The following is a 15,050-nucleotide window of genomic DNA, read 5'->3' on the forward strand; positions in this document are numbered from 1 at the left end:
GGAACAAAGCGCTTTGGACTAATGAGACAAAAATTAAGTTATTTGGTCAAAACAGAAAGCGCCTTGCATGGTTGAAGAAGAACACCGGATTCCAAGAAAAATACCTGCTACCTACTGTCAAATTTGGTGGAGGTTCCATCATGCTGTGGGGCTGTGTGGCTAATTCAGGGACTGGGGCCCTTGTTAAAGTCGAGGGTCGGATGAATTCAACCCAATATTAACAAATTCTTCAGGATCATGTTCAAGCATCAGTTACAAAGTTGAAGTTACGCGGGGGTTGGATATTCCAACAAGGCAATGACCCAAAACACAGTTCGAAATCTACAAAGGCATTCATGCAGATGGAGGAGTACAATCTTCTGGAATGGCTGTCACAGTCCCCTAACTTGAATGTCATCGAACATCTATGGGATGATTTGAAGCAGGCTGTCCGTGCTTGGCAGCCATCAAATTTAACTGAACTGGAGAGATTTTGTTTAGAAGAATGATCAAAAATACCTCCATCCAGAATCCAGACGCTCATCAAAGGCTATAGGAGGCATCTAGAGGTTATTATATTTACAAAAGGAGGCTCAAGTAAGTACTGATGTAATAGCTCTGTTGGGGTTCCCAAATTTATGCACATGTGTAATTTTGTTGTGATGCATATTGCATATTTTCTGTTAATCCAAAAAACTTAAGGTCACTGCTGAAATACTACTGTTTCCATAAGGCATGTCGTATATTAAAAGTTGCTACTTTGAAAACTCAGCCAATGATAAACAAAAATCCAAAGAATTAAGAGGGGTTCCCAAACTTTTTCATATGACTGTAACTTTCATTTGGCCTTGAAGTGGTTCTGACAAACCATTAGGCGACTCAAGGGGGAAAAGCAGTGCTTTGCCTATTCTGAATATAGCAAGAATGGCGTTCTAATAACTCCTCCTGGGTATATTGCCGGGTGGTGAAAGTAACACTTCAAAGACCTCCTAGATCCCACTGACACACCTTTCCTAGAGGAAGCAGTCACTGGATTGGGTGAGTCGCTTACCCATCACTGAAGCTGAGGTACTATAGTTTATATTAAAAAACTCTGCCGAGGCTCTGGGTGTGGATGATTTTTGCCCGGAATTCCTGGAGGCTCTTGATGTTATTGGGCTGTCTTGATTGACATGCCTTCTCAGTCTTGCGAGGAAGCTTGGGACAGTGCCTTGGGATTGGCAAACAGGATTGGAGGTCCCCATTTTTAAGAAGGAATATGCTCCAACTTTTGGACAATCACATTAAGCTAGGAAGCTACAAAGGAGTGTCTGTCTGGTGGTCAAACTTCAGATTCAGGACAAATAATTCAGTTTTTATCCTGCTTGCAGAATGCTAGATCAGCTGTTTACCATCTTGAGAATTCAGGATGGTTAATGGGAATATACCCAACCAGCGTACATGTGTATTGCAGATGTGGAAAAGGAATACAGCTGTGTCCATTGGGGTGAACTGTGGTGGGTGCTTTGAGAATATGGGGTATTGGGCCTGCTCTTATGGGCACTGGTTTAGGATTTACTTTCAGGTCAGTGCAGACCTCTAGTGTGGTAGCATTAAAAACAGTGTATGCACCATTGATGGTTTCAGGTGCCGTTCTGTTCTGGTCAGTCATTTTGCCTTCTGCGTTAAACTTCCTGCTTGCTGCTTCTACTTGTGGAAATGATTAACACACTGTGGGCAAGTCTCGCAAGCAGAGAGAAAGATGCCTTATTGCTTTTCTATCAACCCGACACATCCTTCTCATCTTCTATGGAGTGATTATGCTTTGTGTAGTCCTTAACTTCATAATTGTTTTCATTCATAGGTATGTTCACCTATTCCTCAATACAGTCACTACAGTCATTTTTCTCTTGGCTGCAGGTTCACTGTGTGTTTCGTCACCTGATGTGAAGCAGGCTATTAGATGCATGGCCTCTTGGTGAATATTTTCCCTCTCACTATTCAGAAACATGCATACCTGGCATGGCTATAAGATTATAGCAAGTTTGTGCACTGGTTTGATCTTTACTATTTTGTTTATCCATTCTTGATGTCTTTCGCAGATTATTGCTTGGGCTGTCTGTACCCATAGGTTGGTAGTAGTGTTTTAAGTGTTTCATCCCCAATATAACCAGATTAAGCATAAGGTATTGGTTGCCTTCCAGTTTCCTCTGAGCTGTGCCTAAATGGACAAAAAAATTCCAAAAGGATATCTAGGACATCTGAGGCTATGTCATCAATTCTTTAGGGTTCCCCATGGTTTTCAAGCTTTTGTCAAAGGTTAATGTGCACATCCCTGATTGACTGCAAGTTGGGAAAAACTGTACTAAACTTGGTATCTGACATGTTTTTGTCAGCTGACCTGCTAGACCTGTTTGCTTCACATATTCCAATGAGGCCTTCGCTGCCAACAATGTTTCTGCAATTCCTGGGACAACATCTGAAAGCTTGTTAACATCTAGTGCATGATTGAGAACCGTGTTGTATATATGATCCTGACAGTCCAGCTGACAATAAGGTGTGAGTGCAGAAATATTTGGTCCTTAATCATTTATCATAACGACTTTGGTTATAACAACAGCATCAAATCTGTGCTCATGCATGAACTGTCAATGTAACTCTCTCTGTATGTTGTCAACTGTTTTTGTTTCTTTGAGGGGGAACATTACTGTGGTTTGTACTCTGGTGTGACATAGTGGCAGGTAGTTGTCAGGTAACTGTGGTTTGTACTCTGGTGTGACATAGTGGCAGGTAGTTGTCAGGTAACTAACCTCACAGTAATCGTTAGTCCACGTCTGTGGTCAGTCAAAAATTAATATCAGGCATGATCTGTGATATTTCTCACACTCAGCATTCTGTCTTTTCGTAGTTATAATCTCCTTACATTTATAAGAGGTGGTAGTAGGATCTGGTAGCACACTTTCAGCTTGAACCCGACCATGGCTAGCTCCCAAGTTTATACGTTTCTGTGCTAGAGCAATAAATCCTTTTCCTGCTCCTGTGGCAAAAGGTGCAATATTCTGACAGCAAAAGTCTACACTGTTGTCAGAAATGTTTGATTTGACAGGAGCTGTTACAGGCTTAACAGGTGCAAAGAAGTACTGTGATGTGAACATATGCTTTTGACTTCTACAACATGCTGTTGAAATCGAGCAGCTGCAACCATGGCCCTCCGGTCACTGAAGAGAAGGCTTGCAAGTTCTTGTTCTTCAAAACAATAGGGCATACTTTACACTGTAAATAACCAGATAGTTGCTTCTCCTTTGTTCCAGTAAAGTCATAATTCCTTCATAATGAGGCCAACTCATTGGGCATTTTGAGTAGTTCTTCTTCATTTGCAAGTTTACTCTTTATTTTGTCCATTTATTTTTTTTTGTAGTCCTTCCAGTATATTGAGTTCAACAAACAGTGAAGTGATGGCAAATGATTAATGCATGTAAAACCATTAGCAAAAATTAAACATAAAGGGAAGAAAATTAAGTGGGGGAGGATTGTGTTATGAGCAATATTAAAATTGAAATTAAATTCAAAGCAAAATAAAAATATATGTGTTTGTGGCAAAGTAGAAATATTTTCTTTCTGATTTTAGTGGCAACTAACAGCCAAATTAAAATATTTAAGTGAACTTATTTAGCATTTGGTATTTCTGATAAATATGAAAGATTTTGTAATTGGATCTTAGACAATTTTTTACATAGTCATGTAGGTAAGTTATCAAATCAAAAGCAAAAATAATAATTGTCCATCTGCCTTACTACTTTTGCACTTCTAAATGTACAAAATTATAGTTATTCTTAAAGACCTTTTCATATTTTATGTAGCACTTTCTCACCCACAAGAAGAATTCAAAACCAAGAAGGTTTCATTCTGAAATGCTTTTAGATTAGTTATAAATAATAATAGCAACAATATTCTCAAACCTGCTTAACCCACTTGGTCATAACCCCAGTCGTTACTTGGGGTCGGAATTCCATGCTGGTACAGTTAACCACGAGTCACGTTTGGGGTGACATGTAATGTTCCACTTTAGATATTTAATCCTCAGTAATGTTGTGGACAGTTTTCTGCTGCCATCTAGTGGATGAAATAACATCATGCTGCAAAAATCATAAATACAGTACAGTGGAACCCCGGGTTACAAGTTTAATCCGTTCCAGAACCGAGCTCGTAACCCGATCTGCTCGTAACCCGAGCGAATTTCCCCCATTTAAAATAATGGAAATAAGATTAATCCTTTCCAGTCCTCCCAAAAAGTCCCCAAAATATCATAAATAATGGAAAAAAACATGTTTTTAAATAAGAAACAAACATCAAAATACTTTATTAGTAAATATAGTTAGATAAAAGATAAAACAACTTAAGAAAATGTAACCTTACTTTGGCGGCAGACGATTGCAGTTAACGGAGAGTGGCTGAGGAGGGAGGGAGGCGGCAGACGATTGCAGTTAACGGAGAGCGGCTGAGGAAGGAGGGAGGGAGGACTAGAGGACTGGCTGCATTTTCGGCACCTTCACATCAAAAAAAAATAAAATTGCACTTTCTTAACTGTACGTACGTACATGAATTGTAAAAAAATAAACTTTCTTAACTTTAAACTTAGCCTAAAATTTAACATTACATACGTATGATTTTTTTTACGCTAATCATCTGTTTTTGCCGTTTTGGCTGCACTTTCGGCACCTTCACTTATAGCAGTTTCAGTTTTAGTATAAAGATACCTATGTAACGATGTTTGCTTTTGCCTGCTTTTTAAAAGCTTATGGAAGTGAGCCAAGCAGGTGTCATCAAAATTTGCTGCAGAACGACTAGTTGCCACTTTTTCTGGATGTTTCTTTTCAATGAAACTTGTAACCTTCTCCCACATTCCCAGCGCTTCTTTAATTTCACTTGTCGAAATTTCCTCTGTCTCGACCTCCTCCTCACTACCGCTGATCTCTTGCAGAGCCTCCGTACGTTGCATGTCCTGCAGCTCAAGCAACTCCTGTGTTGAGAGTTCCTCCTCATGTTCCTCGACAAGCTCGTTGATATCACCCTCGTCAACCTGCAGACCCATCGACTTGCCGAGGGACATGATTTCATGCACTGGATCTACGTCGGGCATGTTGGTCTCGATCTCGGTCTCAGTATCAAGACCAAATCCTTCAAAGTCCCTCGCTGCAACCGCATCAGGCCATAACTTCTTCCATGCAGAATTCAGTGTTTTTCTGGTCACTTCTTTCCACGCCACGTCAATCATGCTTAGGCATTGCACGATGTTAAAATGTTCTTTCCAGAACTCTTGGAGTGTTAGCTCCGTATTTTCTGTCACATCGAAGCATCGTTTGAACAGATGCTTCGTGTAGAGCTTTTTGAAATTGGAAATGACCTGCTGATCCATCGGTTGCAGGATTGAAGTTGTGTTGGGTGGGAGGTAGAGGACTTTTAAGAATTGATATTCTTCCCGGATGTTGTCTTGGGAGACCGGGCGGGTGGGCTGGAGCATTGTCGAGGATGAGTAATGCTTGCAGAAGCAGTTTGTTTTCTTGAAGATACTTCTTCACCGCAGGTCCAAAGCAGAGATTTACCCAGTCGATGAAGAACTGCCGCGTAACCCATGCCTTTGGATTGGCGCGCCACATCACGTGCAGTTTTTCTTTAAGAATCCTGTGAGTCTTAAAGGCTCGAGGATTCTCTGAATGATAGACTAGCAGTGGCTTCACTTTAAAGTCACCGCTAGCATTTGCACACAATGCAAGGGTGAGGTGGTCCTTCATCGGCTTATGTCCTGGCATCTTCTTCTCTGCTGTGATGTACGCCCTCGTCGCAATTAAAAACTTGCTGGGGGATGTAACATTCTGCCTCGATGAGCTGCGCGAAACATGTGATGAACTCGCCAGCTGCCTTCTGGTCTGCACTTGCTCTGTCTTACGACAGAGTGAATGCCTGATCGCTTCTTAAATCTGTCGAACCATCCATGACTAGCCTTGAATTCTGGTTCTACTACATCCGTAGATGTGGATGGTTCTTTCTGCTTCAGGTCATTGTAAATGATGCGAGCTTTCTCGCTTATGACTGTTTCAGTAAGCGTATCTCCTGCCAACTCTTTCTCTTTTATCCACAATAACAGCAGGTTTTCCATTTCTTCGTGGATAGCCGACCTTTGCTGTGTAATTACGGTCATGCCTTTTGCTACTTTTACACTCTTTATGGTCTCCTTTTGCTTTAGTATTGTGCATATCGTGGACATACTGCGGTCGTAAATTTTGGCGAGTTCCATCACACGCACACCTCTCTCATGCTTTTCTGTAATTTCCTGCTTCAACTCGACTGACAGCATCCTTTTCTTCTTGCTGCTGTCCTTTCCACTTCCTACCTTCTTTGAAGACATGGTTGATGCCCAATATGTATGATATGGCTCTGGGTAGAAGGGGTAGAGGTTTCCAGGTAAGAAAGGCGAAGCGGAAACTAGCGGTGACGTATCGGAGCTGAGCTCGTAAAACGGGCATGCCTCGTAAACCGGGCAGAAATATTGCTCGGATCGTGGCTCGTAAACTGAATTACTTGTATACCGAGCTGCTCGTGAACCGGGGTTCCACTGTATTTCTATTATTTTTTTTTTTTTTTTTGCCTCTTTATGCTAACTCGTCAATATTTATTGGTGGGGCAGAGTCTCCAACTAAAAACACAATGGCAAATGAAAAGCCAAGGCAATTGTAGAACAAACTGAAATGAAACCATTGCTTGAATCACATCAGGCACTGACACAGAAAGTGAAACTGATGTGTGATATGGAACTGTACGACTGAACCTCCGTGATATACCTGGTTAATTCGGTCAGATGAAGATTCAGTGTAGTGCAACAGTTGCTTCATCACAAAATGGCAAAATAATTGCAGTCAAGCCCAAGGACGAGCAAGATGTTAGCCCCATAAGCACTTTTCATAATGTGGTGACTGTCAGTATTCATGCCTGAGGAATTATTGAAGTTGCTAAGCCTTGCACTGTGGTAGCCTACAACAACACAAGGGGTGCATTGATCGTGCAGATCATGCACTGACATTCTACATTCTCATGTGCAAGCTCATTATGATTTACTGTGGTAAAATTAAATAGTTCAAGGGTGTAAACTATGGACAGGAAAGAGTAAAATAAAAAAAAAATAACTGCAATGGTGATGGAACACAGAAAGAGCTGTTGTATAGCCGGGACATAGCCTACCCTTAAAGCATCTGATCTTTTTCTTTTCTTTAATATCGTAGGTTTTGTAAGTTATGACAATCCTGTCTCATCCCAGGCTGCGATTCAGTCGATGAACGGTTTCCAGATTGGCATGAAACGCTTGAAAGTTCAACTGAAAAGATCCAAAAATGACAGCAAACCATACTGAGCTTTCCTTTCAAATGGACTTGGTTAGAAATGTTCTCTGGTAAGTTGGAAGGAAAAGCTGGGTCATACTGGAATTCTTTCAGCCAGGGTGAATATTATATCTTCTGTATAAGCCAACATGTGTTGCTGAAAATTATGGGTATTTTTTTCCTTGTTGTAGTGTTTTTTTTTTTTTTTTTTCTTTAATTTTTTTTTTTTTTTTTTTTAATTTACAAACTTGTATTTATGAGTTAAGGTGCCATATCAAAAAGTTAGGAGCAGCAGTGCCACATAACCAAGAAGCCAGTAGACAAATCCTGTTTGTTTGGAAAGCCGAGTTTCCTCACTTGCAGCAGGGCATGCTGAGAACAGTTAAACACTTACCTCACAGCTAATAGTGGACATGAGTGCTTGGCTTGGAAGAGATTTGTCCTGTCTCTGAGTGGTTAGTGTTTGACTAAATGGCAAAACTTTTTTGGCCATATAGGAATCATCCTCTTCACAACAAGGAATTCTGATATCTTGTCTGTACTGGTTAATAAGTGTTACAAGCCAGACTTAGATTAAAAAAACAATCTCACATACAGTATGGTCATTTTTGCATTATAAGAAAAGGTGACTGGGCAGTGAAGTAATACTCAGGAAACTCTTCTTTGTCATTACCCCCTATATTTAGAGAATGTGGTAATATTTTTAAATAAGAAGGTTCTGACTCAGGCTCTTGTATAAATGATGGTTAGATCCCTTCTTTATGATGCAACTCTAATATGCGGTCTCTCATGCTTCAGCCTGGGAGCTGCAGTTATGAGGTACTTCACAACCTCCTAACTTTGCACCAGTCCATATACTACCTCTCGGATAGATATCACCGAGCACCAGAATAAAAAGGCTGAACAGTCTCACAATGTCGAATGGTTCTTCAATTGGCTGGCTTCCCTAAGAGGTTTCCACATGTACATTTTCTGTTACTAACCTTAAAAGCACTATGTATTTATACAATTAGTGAGGTAAAAGTGGCTTCCAATGTCATTAAAATTAAAATTTTTATACAGATGCTAAGCAAAAGCTGTCCAGATGATGTATATTGCAAAACCTATAATGCCTTTTCTATTTTTATAGAGGTTTTATACTACTCCCGATTGCTGGAGTCTATTTATTGCCTAAATTATTTCTCTGGAGAGAAAAAATATAAAAAACAGTATTTTGTAGAAAGATAATATGTGACGATGGTTTAATATATACTGATATGTGTGGTTTAAACTACTGACTGAAGTAACCCTTTTTGCTGAATGTGTCTGTGCACACTGTAAAGAGCTCTGAGGGGATCTTGGAAGCACCAAAAGTATTCTGCGCTACCAGTCACTCCTCAAAGCTCTGCAGCACTACCTGCTGTTCTTGTACTATGACCAGGGCATAGAATGCAAAACGCTTGATTTTATACTTTTAGGGCAAGCTTGATCTTATGGGGCCACAATTAGCTGCACATAATGACAAAACATGATCAGTAGCTAATCTAAGGCTGCATCCTAGTTTCCTAAATTACACAGCATGCAGGAAACAATTATTTTATGGGGTGGCTCATCTCAAAGTCTTGGCCTCTGTATGGGTCATTCCAGAATCGTTACTCTCTGTTGTACTATTGTGAAAGGGGTATCATTGTTTTAATTTATAAGTTACAGTTGTGTCTCATTAACTAATCTAGGGATAACTGAACCTATTGCAGGTAAAAATTATTTTCATAAATTTGTATAGTTGATTTCTTATTGCATTATAATTATTTTTTTAATAAATTCATTTTTTAAATTATGCCAGCACATATTTAGTTTTCTACATTGTGATGCTACATAGCTCTAGTCATGTCTGATAAGGGTAAAGTTCCCTAAATGAGAATATACTTTATCCTTTTGTTGGCACCTGCACAGTGTTTTACTGGGATCACACTGGGATGCAGCCTGTTTTTTTAACTTCAGCTCCTGGCTTCATGAAATATCTGCATTGACACTCAAATGTATCTATCTACTTTTTTTTTTTTCTTTTCTTCAAATGTCTGTTTTATAGTATGGTAAATGCTAACATTGGAATGAGTGCAGTCCTACATGCATTCACAAGTACGTGACAGGTCTAAGCTAGATGAATTTGAAATATCACAACTTACACTGTCAGTTCTTTTGAATGCAGTTATAATTTGTCTTACTGAAAGTTCTCCTTTATATCTTGCAGTGGTTAATTTAAAAATGAAACTATTTTCATTATTCGTGTTTCATTCTGAGCTCTACGGGGTTATCAACATAATCACACATTAGTTACTGAACATTTAAACACATTGATTCTGGGTTTATTTCTTCAAAATACATTATAATACAAACATAAATGCAGTAATTCAGCAGATCAAAGGGCAACTTATTGACACTAAAGTATCATCAGTCCAAGTAATTTCAGATAAACACATTTCTGTTTATTTTTCTTTTTATATACTAAGAATTACTTATTCACACTGAATGTCTTGGACTGAATTAATCTGCACCTCTGTGGATGATATTTGTCCTCTATGGGAACCAGACTTGCAAGGTTAAAAATCAAAGATTTACAGAAGATAATTTCTCATGTTTTATATTTTAATGCGATGTGTTCTTCAAAGCATATTTTGACTTTTTATCTTGGCTTGTCTTTGGTTATTGCATCAAGAGTTTTTATGGACTTGCCCACAAGAACTTTTCTTGGAATGTCGAGTGAGTATGGGGAGTGATTATTGTCATATTTTAAAGTTTTTGGAAAACTTCAAACATTTTGAGCGTGCATATCTAGAGTTAAGGTTAAGCCAGGAGTCTGAGTAAAACAATGAATTAGATACTGATTATGTAATTAGTCTAAGTGAAAACTTTCAGCCATGTTTGCCCTTAGGAACCAAGTTTCCCCAACTACTGGGTTAGTGCTGCCTCCTCAATATCAATGCAGAGGGTGAGTTTTTGACACTTTTGGTTCACATAGAATCACTGAGCAAGCATGTAACTGGGCATGGTCAGGTGAACTGGCCTAACATCAGGCCCTTGTATTTGTACAAGGACCTTCCAGGATAACATCAGCCTCTGTAAAAGTGTGTGCCAAAAGTGCTATGTTTACAATTTTGAAAGGGGCTAATGAAAGTCCTGATTAAAACTAGGGCTTGAAATTGTGTCTGACTTAATGTGTTTAATTTTCCTGCATATAAAGGACTGACTTTTTAGTTTACTTTTATGTTTTTTTTAGTTTTTTTTTTTTTTCTTTTTTTCATTGTTCCTGATTATCCCCTGGAAGAAGGGGTTGTTACTGAAATGACATATTCATTTCGGTGTTTTTATAGTTACAGTAATTGCATAGCTCTCTCTGTCTCTCATCTGTAACAGAGACCATTTGGGTGGTGGGTTTCTGCTAACACATCTGCTTTCTCACTCTGTTTCTCTCTAGAGCTGAGACCAGATAACAGTGTGTGTTCAGCTCTCAGGATATGCCACAGTAGCATGTGGAACTGTCTAATTGAAAGAATCCTTAGGAGTGTTTGACCTAGGTTAAAACTGAGGGAAAGCCAATAATAGTGTTTGTCACTGAGGCACAATCCTATTGAAGAGAGAGAGACAGAGAGGGGCAGGCAGTCACAATTAATACAATTTTACAAGAAAGTCTTCATCGTCTGGATATGTTGTTCTGGGCAGACATAGCAGCCTTTTGTCCCTCCCACTGCAGCACTGAGGTGAGGGTTAGGGTTCAAGCCATGTTGTTCAAATATGAAGCTTCCATTATGCCTGCTAATGGGTGCAGTGAGAGAAGGAAGCATGGTCTTTGTCTAGCTCTGCTGCTTTCCAGCATTGTCATTTCAGGGGACATGTAAGAAAAGTGCAGGAAATCAGCATGGCTGGTGGAGTGACCATATGTATGTATTTATGTGTGTGTGTGTGTGTGTGTTTTTTTTCTGTGATGTGTTCTCCAGTTTCATCTTTTAGTGACGGATCGCATGTGCTGCCTCTCTCTGCCATGTGTCTCATTGGTGTCCAGTGTCAGATGAATGATTGACTGCCCCATGCAAAGATGGTCATTTATGATTTACTTTCTCCTCTCCTTTTTAGTTGTTGCTTTAACTAGCCTGTTCTCCCTTTTTTGTTTTGTTTTATTCTAGATCTCTCCGTGCCCGTTTGTTCATCGTGTGCCTAGCATGTCGATGTGGCGTCAAAAGTTCATCGTCCAGTCCTTGTCCTCTGAGCTTCTCTGATGCTTGAAACTCTCACCTTTGACCTTGTGTTACCTTTTGACGCTTATTAATTATACAATTTTTTGTTTGTTTTTTCATTTCTGTTGTTTGTGCTGCCAGTCAGTTGTGCTAGGAAGACTGCTGTGATGAAAAAAGATAAAAACTTGACTCAATTTGAAGTTGCCATTTGAATATTGTTATGAGTGCGTCAGAGAATCTATTTTTCTAGGACTTGAAATAACCACTAGATTTTTGCAAAAGTATTTTTTTGGCTTGAGTTGTGTGCGTTCTGGGTTCACTTGTGTTGCTCCCTACCTGAGCAGTCTTCCTAGCACATCATGTGTAGTTTTATGTGTACAAGCAGCCAGCAGTTTGATAAATCTACTCTGTGTTTCTCTCTCTCTCTCTCTCTCTCTCTCTCTCTCTCTCTCTCTCGTTCCTCACCTTTTTGTTAGAATGTCCGTCACATTTTGCTGCGACTGAGGATGACTTTGTACTTTTGTGCTTTAGGGTAGGTTGGCATGATGTGTTTGGGGAGTTCTGTGTTAAATGAGTGGCACCATTATTGGCTATTTTAAGTTGCCCCTTTCCAAAGCGTTTCCTGTCATTTTGTGGCATATTTTTTTTATTTCTTTTTTGTGTATCTGCATTTTTTTGTTTTCTGAAGTGAAAATTCTTTATAAAATAAGAAAGAATTGTATTGTCACAAATTGAGTTTTGTATTATCTTACATGCATGTTTTTGTTAACTGCACTGAAATCCTCAGCAAAATGTGATTTTTGTTTTTATTTTCTTTGTTTTTTTGTTTTTTTTTTTAAGAATCAAATAGTGCCAAATGTTGTGCATGTTGCCGTTGATCACCAATTCTTGTGTATCTCTTTTTATTTTTTTTACCCTCCTTTATCTCTGGTGTAAAAACATAAAAAAATAAGTTTTGGTTTAATAGTTCAGTCTTACTTGTCAATTTGGCAGATCACTCAGAGCCATTAATGGCCATTTGAGTGAGTGCGTGTGAATGTGCGGGAGACTGTGTCCTAATCCTGTCTTTCATTTGTTTTGTGAAAGGGATCTTTTTGCATCAGTGTTTACAAATTCTATAAGGTTTAGAGTCACTTCTACAGAAAAGGCATCCCACACTAAAAAGGGCATCATGGGCCGAGACTGCCTTCCCAAAAGGCTTTTAGCCTGAAACCTTCTGCCCTCTCTCTCTCTCTTTCTGAAAGCGAATAATATTGAATTTACTTTTAGTTTTGGATTTACTTTTATTTTTTTCTTGAGTTTGGAAAAGAAAAAATGTAAGTATATTCGTCCACATAATAGGTTATTAGAGAAAAGAAGGCCCATGCCCTGTCCCCTTTGTGACGGTGGATGCTGCTGGTGGCAGTCCTACTCCTCAGAATTTAGATTATGAACACTCCTCACCTGCGACCTGGTGGCTCGGACCACCCTGCCACTCCTTTTTTACTTGTCGGCTCACAGTGTTGCCAACCAGTTTTATTTTCTCATTTAGAGTTCCAACCCTTCACGTAGCTTTTGAAAACTTGTGGAAAATGATAGGGCACTTCCTGATCCTGGGTTTAGCCTCCCACTTTCCTCTGCCTAGCTGCTTTTATTTTATTTTTTTCCTGAATTCATCTGAGAGAAACCTGTGGGATTTTTTCTTTTTTTTTTTTGGTACCAAGTGATTGTATTTAACATGAGGTTTTGTACAGTTTCGTTTTGTTTTTTGCCTTTTCTACTAGAAAAAACATATAAAAACTGTTTCACAATGTGAACTGAAAATGAGCTGAAAACCTTGTAGAATTTGCCACTATGACCAAACTTAACAGTCTGTACTGCAGTAAGATTATGAATTTTTTGGAATAAAAACTCTGTGAAGTCTTCATTACTTCTAATTATTAAAAAAGAAAGCTTTTTTATTTTTGAAAGTTGTTTGTGTGGTTTTGATGTTAAACAAAAAGAAAAAAAAACTTTAAAAAAAAAAGTTGCTTTTTTTTGAGCGCAGTTTGTGTAGTTACAAATTTGAACAAGCGAGCCTTGGTTTACGGGGTTTCTTACTTTTTTGTCTTGACTGGGGTACTGAGCTGTTTTAATTGCACACGCAGCAGGCACTTGTTTTGTATGCCACGTGTGCTGCCAATTCTTGTTATTTACAATTAAACTGTTTGAGAAGATCCCTCTGTGTCTCCTGTCTATTTAATTTTCTTCCTTAGTGGCTCTGGAGGGAGGGTTTTATATACTTCCCTAGGTGTCCAGCAGATGGGGAGATTGTTTTGCTGATGCACTCTGAAGCGTCTACAACAAATGACACACTCCTGCAGTGTGGAAGTCTCCCTCATCTCCGTAGGTGTACTTTTCTACGCTATGGACCTCTTAAAAGTGAGTTTTTTTTTTTTTTGTTCTTGTTTTTTAAACTGGCATTGCTGTAATAAATCCCATCTTGTGATGGTAAGTCAAAAATCATGTTTATTACAATGACTGTAACTCACAAATGTTTACTCTTTCCACATAGCTGTTCAATATACTTAATTTAGTTTGTCACAGAAAAACGTCTACTTAAAAAGAATGAAAATAATTTGGAGAGGGTGGTGTGGGGGGAGACACATGCACACTGCTTCAGCATATGACCTTTGGCAAAATGATAGTTTGGGTGTCAAAATGTTAGACTTGTGTCACAGTTTCTTACCATGGGATGCACTGTTTATCATACTCAGGGAAAAGTCTTTAAATATTGTAGAAATTTCTATGGAGCAATATTCATACCAAACTTAAATGCAGTCCAACATGTTAACTACATTGCAATGCAATCCATATAAATATGATTTTGGCATGGTTTTATCGTGCCATAATTAAGAACATATGAACCAAATGATTGATTTCTTTTTGCTCTACAGCACACAATTTTCATGTTGGTTTAAAATGCAATGAAAAATTGTGTTGTATTTTAGTTTGTGTCTGTTAACTTAAAAGCAAAGCAAACTTTTTTTCATTGCCTTTAGTGGCTGCGCCGCGTGTATTTCCTACAAACGTAGAATTCAATCAAATGACCAATTAGCACCAAATGATGTGGCAAGAGCCATTCCAATCACAGTGGATTCACCTACTGTAAAGTTGATTAATAAGGAGTCGATAAAGCAGGGGAATCTGCTGTCTCATTGAACAGGTGGGAGCTGGCAGTGTAAATGAGTATTTCATTCTTTTCTTTGTCAATTGGTTGCTGGAAAGATTTAGTGTAATGGAAGCAGCAACAGGAGAAGAGTTTCTAACTGCTAGATTAAAATCCTTAAAATTCATATAAGAACTAAAATGTCTTGAACTGCTGTATCATATGATTATGTAGACCAACAACCAGGCCATCCATAAACCAATATTCCCCAAAATATGGTTCCCAAATTCCTGCAGATGGTGATGACATTACAGGGCATTTCTAAACTTCTTATCTTAATGTGTCAGTCAGGACTTTTTGAAGAAGAAAAGAGCAATGTGA

The 15,050-nt window shown here is 38.8% G+C and overlaps 1 protein-coding gene across 5 annotated transcripts in view; it reads left to right on the plus strand.

The window, feature by feature from the left end:
- Positions 1 to 13,739, plus strand: part of celf1 (cugbp, Elav-like family member 1) — a 131,858-nt gene extending 118,119 nt beyond the window's left edge. For 4 of the 5 annotated variants that reach the window (XM_039754330.1, XM_039754356.1, XM_039754347.1 and 1 more), the window contains exons 13-14: positions 7,236 to 7,402; positions 11,492 to 13,739. In XM_039754330.1, coding sequence (XP_039610264.1) covers positions 7,236 to 7,363 — 128 coding nt within the window. In that variant the 3' untranslated portion in view covers positions 7,364 to 7,402; positions 11,492 to 13,739. Of the gene's footprint in view, positions 1 to 7,235; positions 7,403 to 10,026 lie in introns of all 5 variants that reach the window. The other variant, XM_039754339.1, reaches the window with a different exon arrangement.
- The last annotated feature ends 1,311 nt before the right edge of the window (positions 13,740 to 15,050 follow it).

The sequence above is a fragment of the Polypterus senegalus genome, chromosome 1, assembly GCF_016835505.1.
Source record: "Polypterus senegalus isolate Bchr_013 chromosome 1, ASM1683550v1, whole genome shotgun sequence".
Classification (NCBI taxonomy): domain Eukaryota; kingdom Metazoa; phylum Chordata; class Cladistia; order Polypteriformes; family Polypteridae; genus Polypterus; species Polypterus senegalus.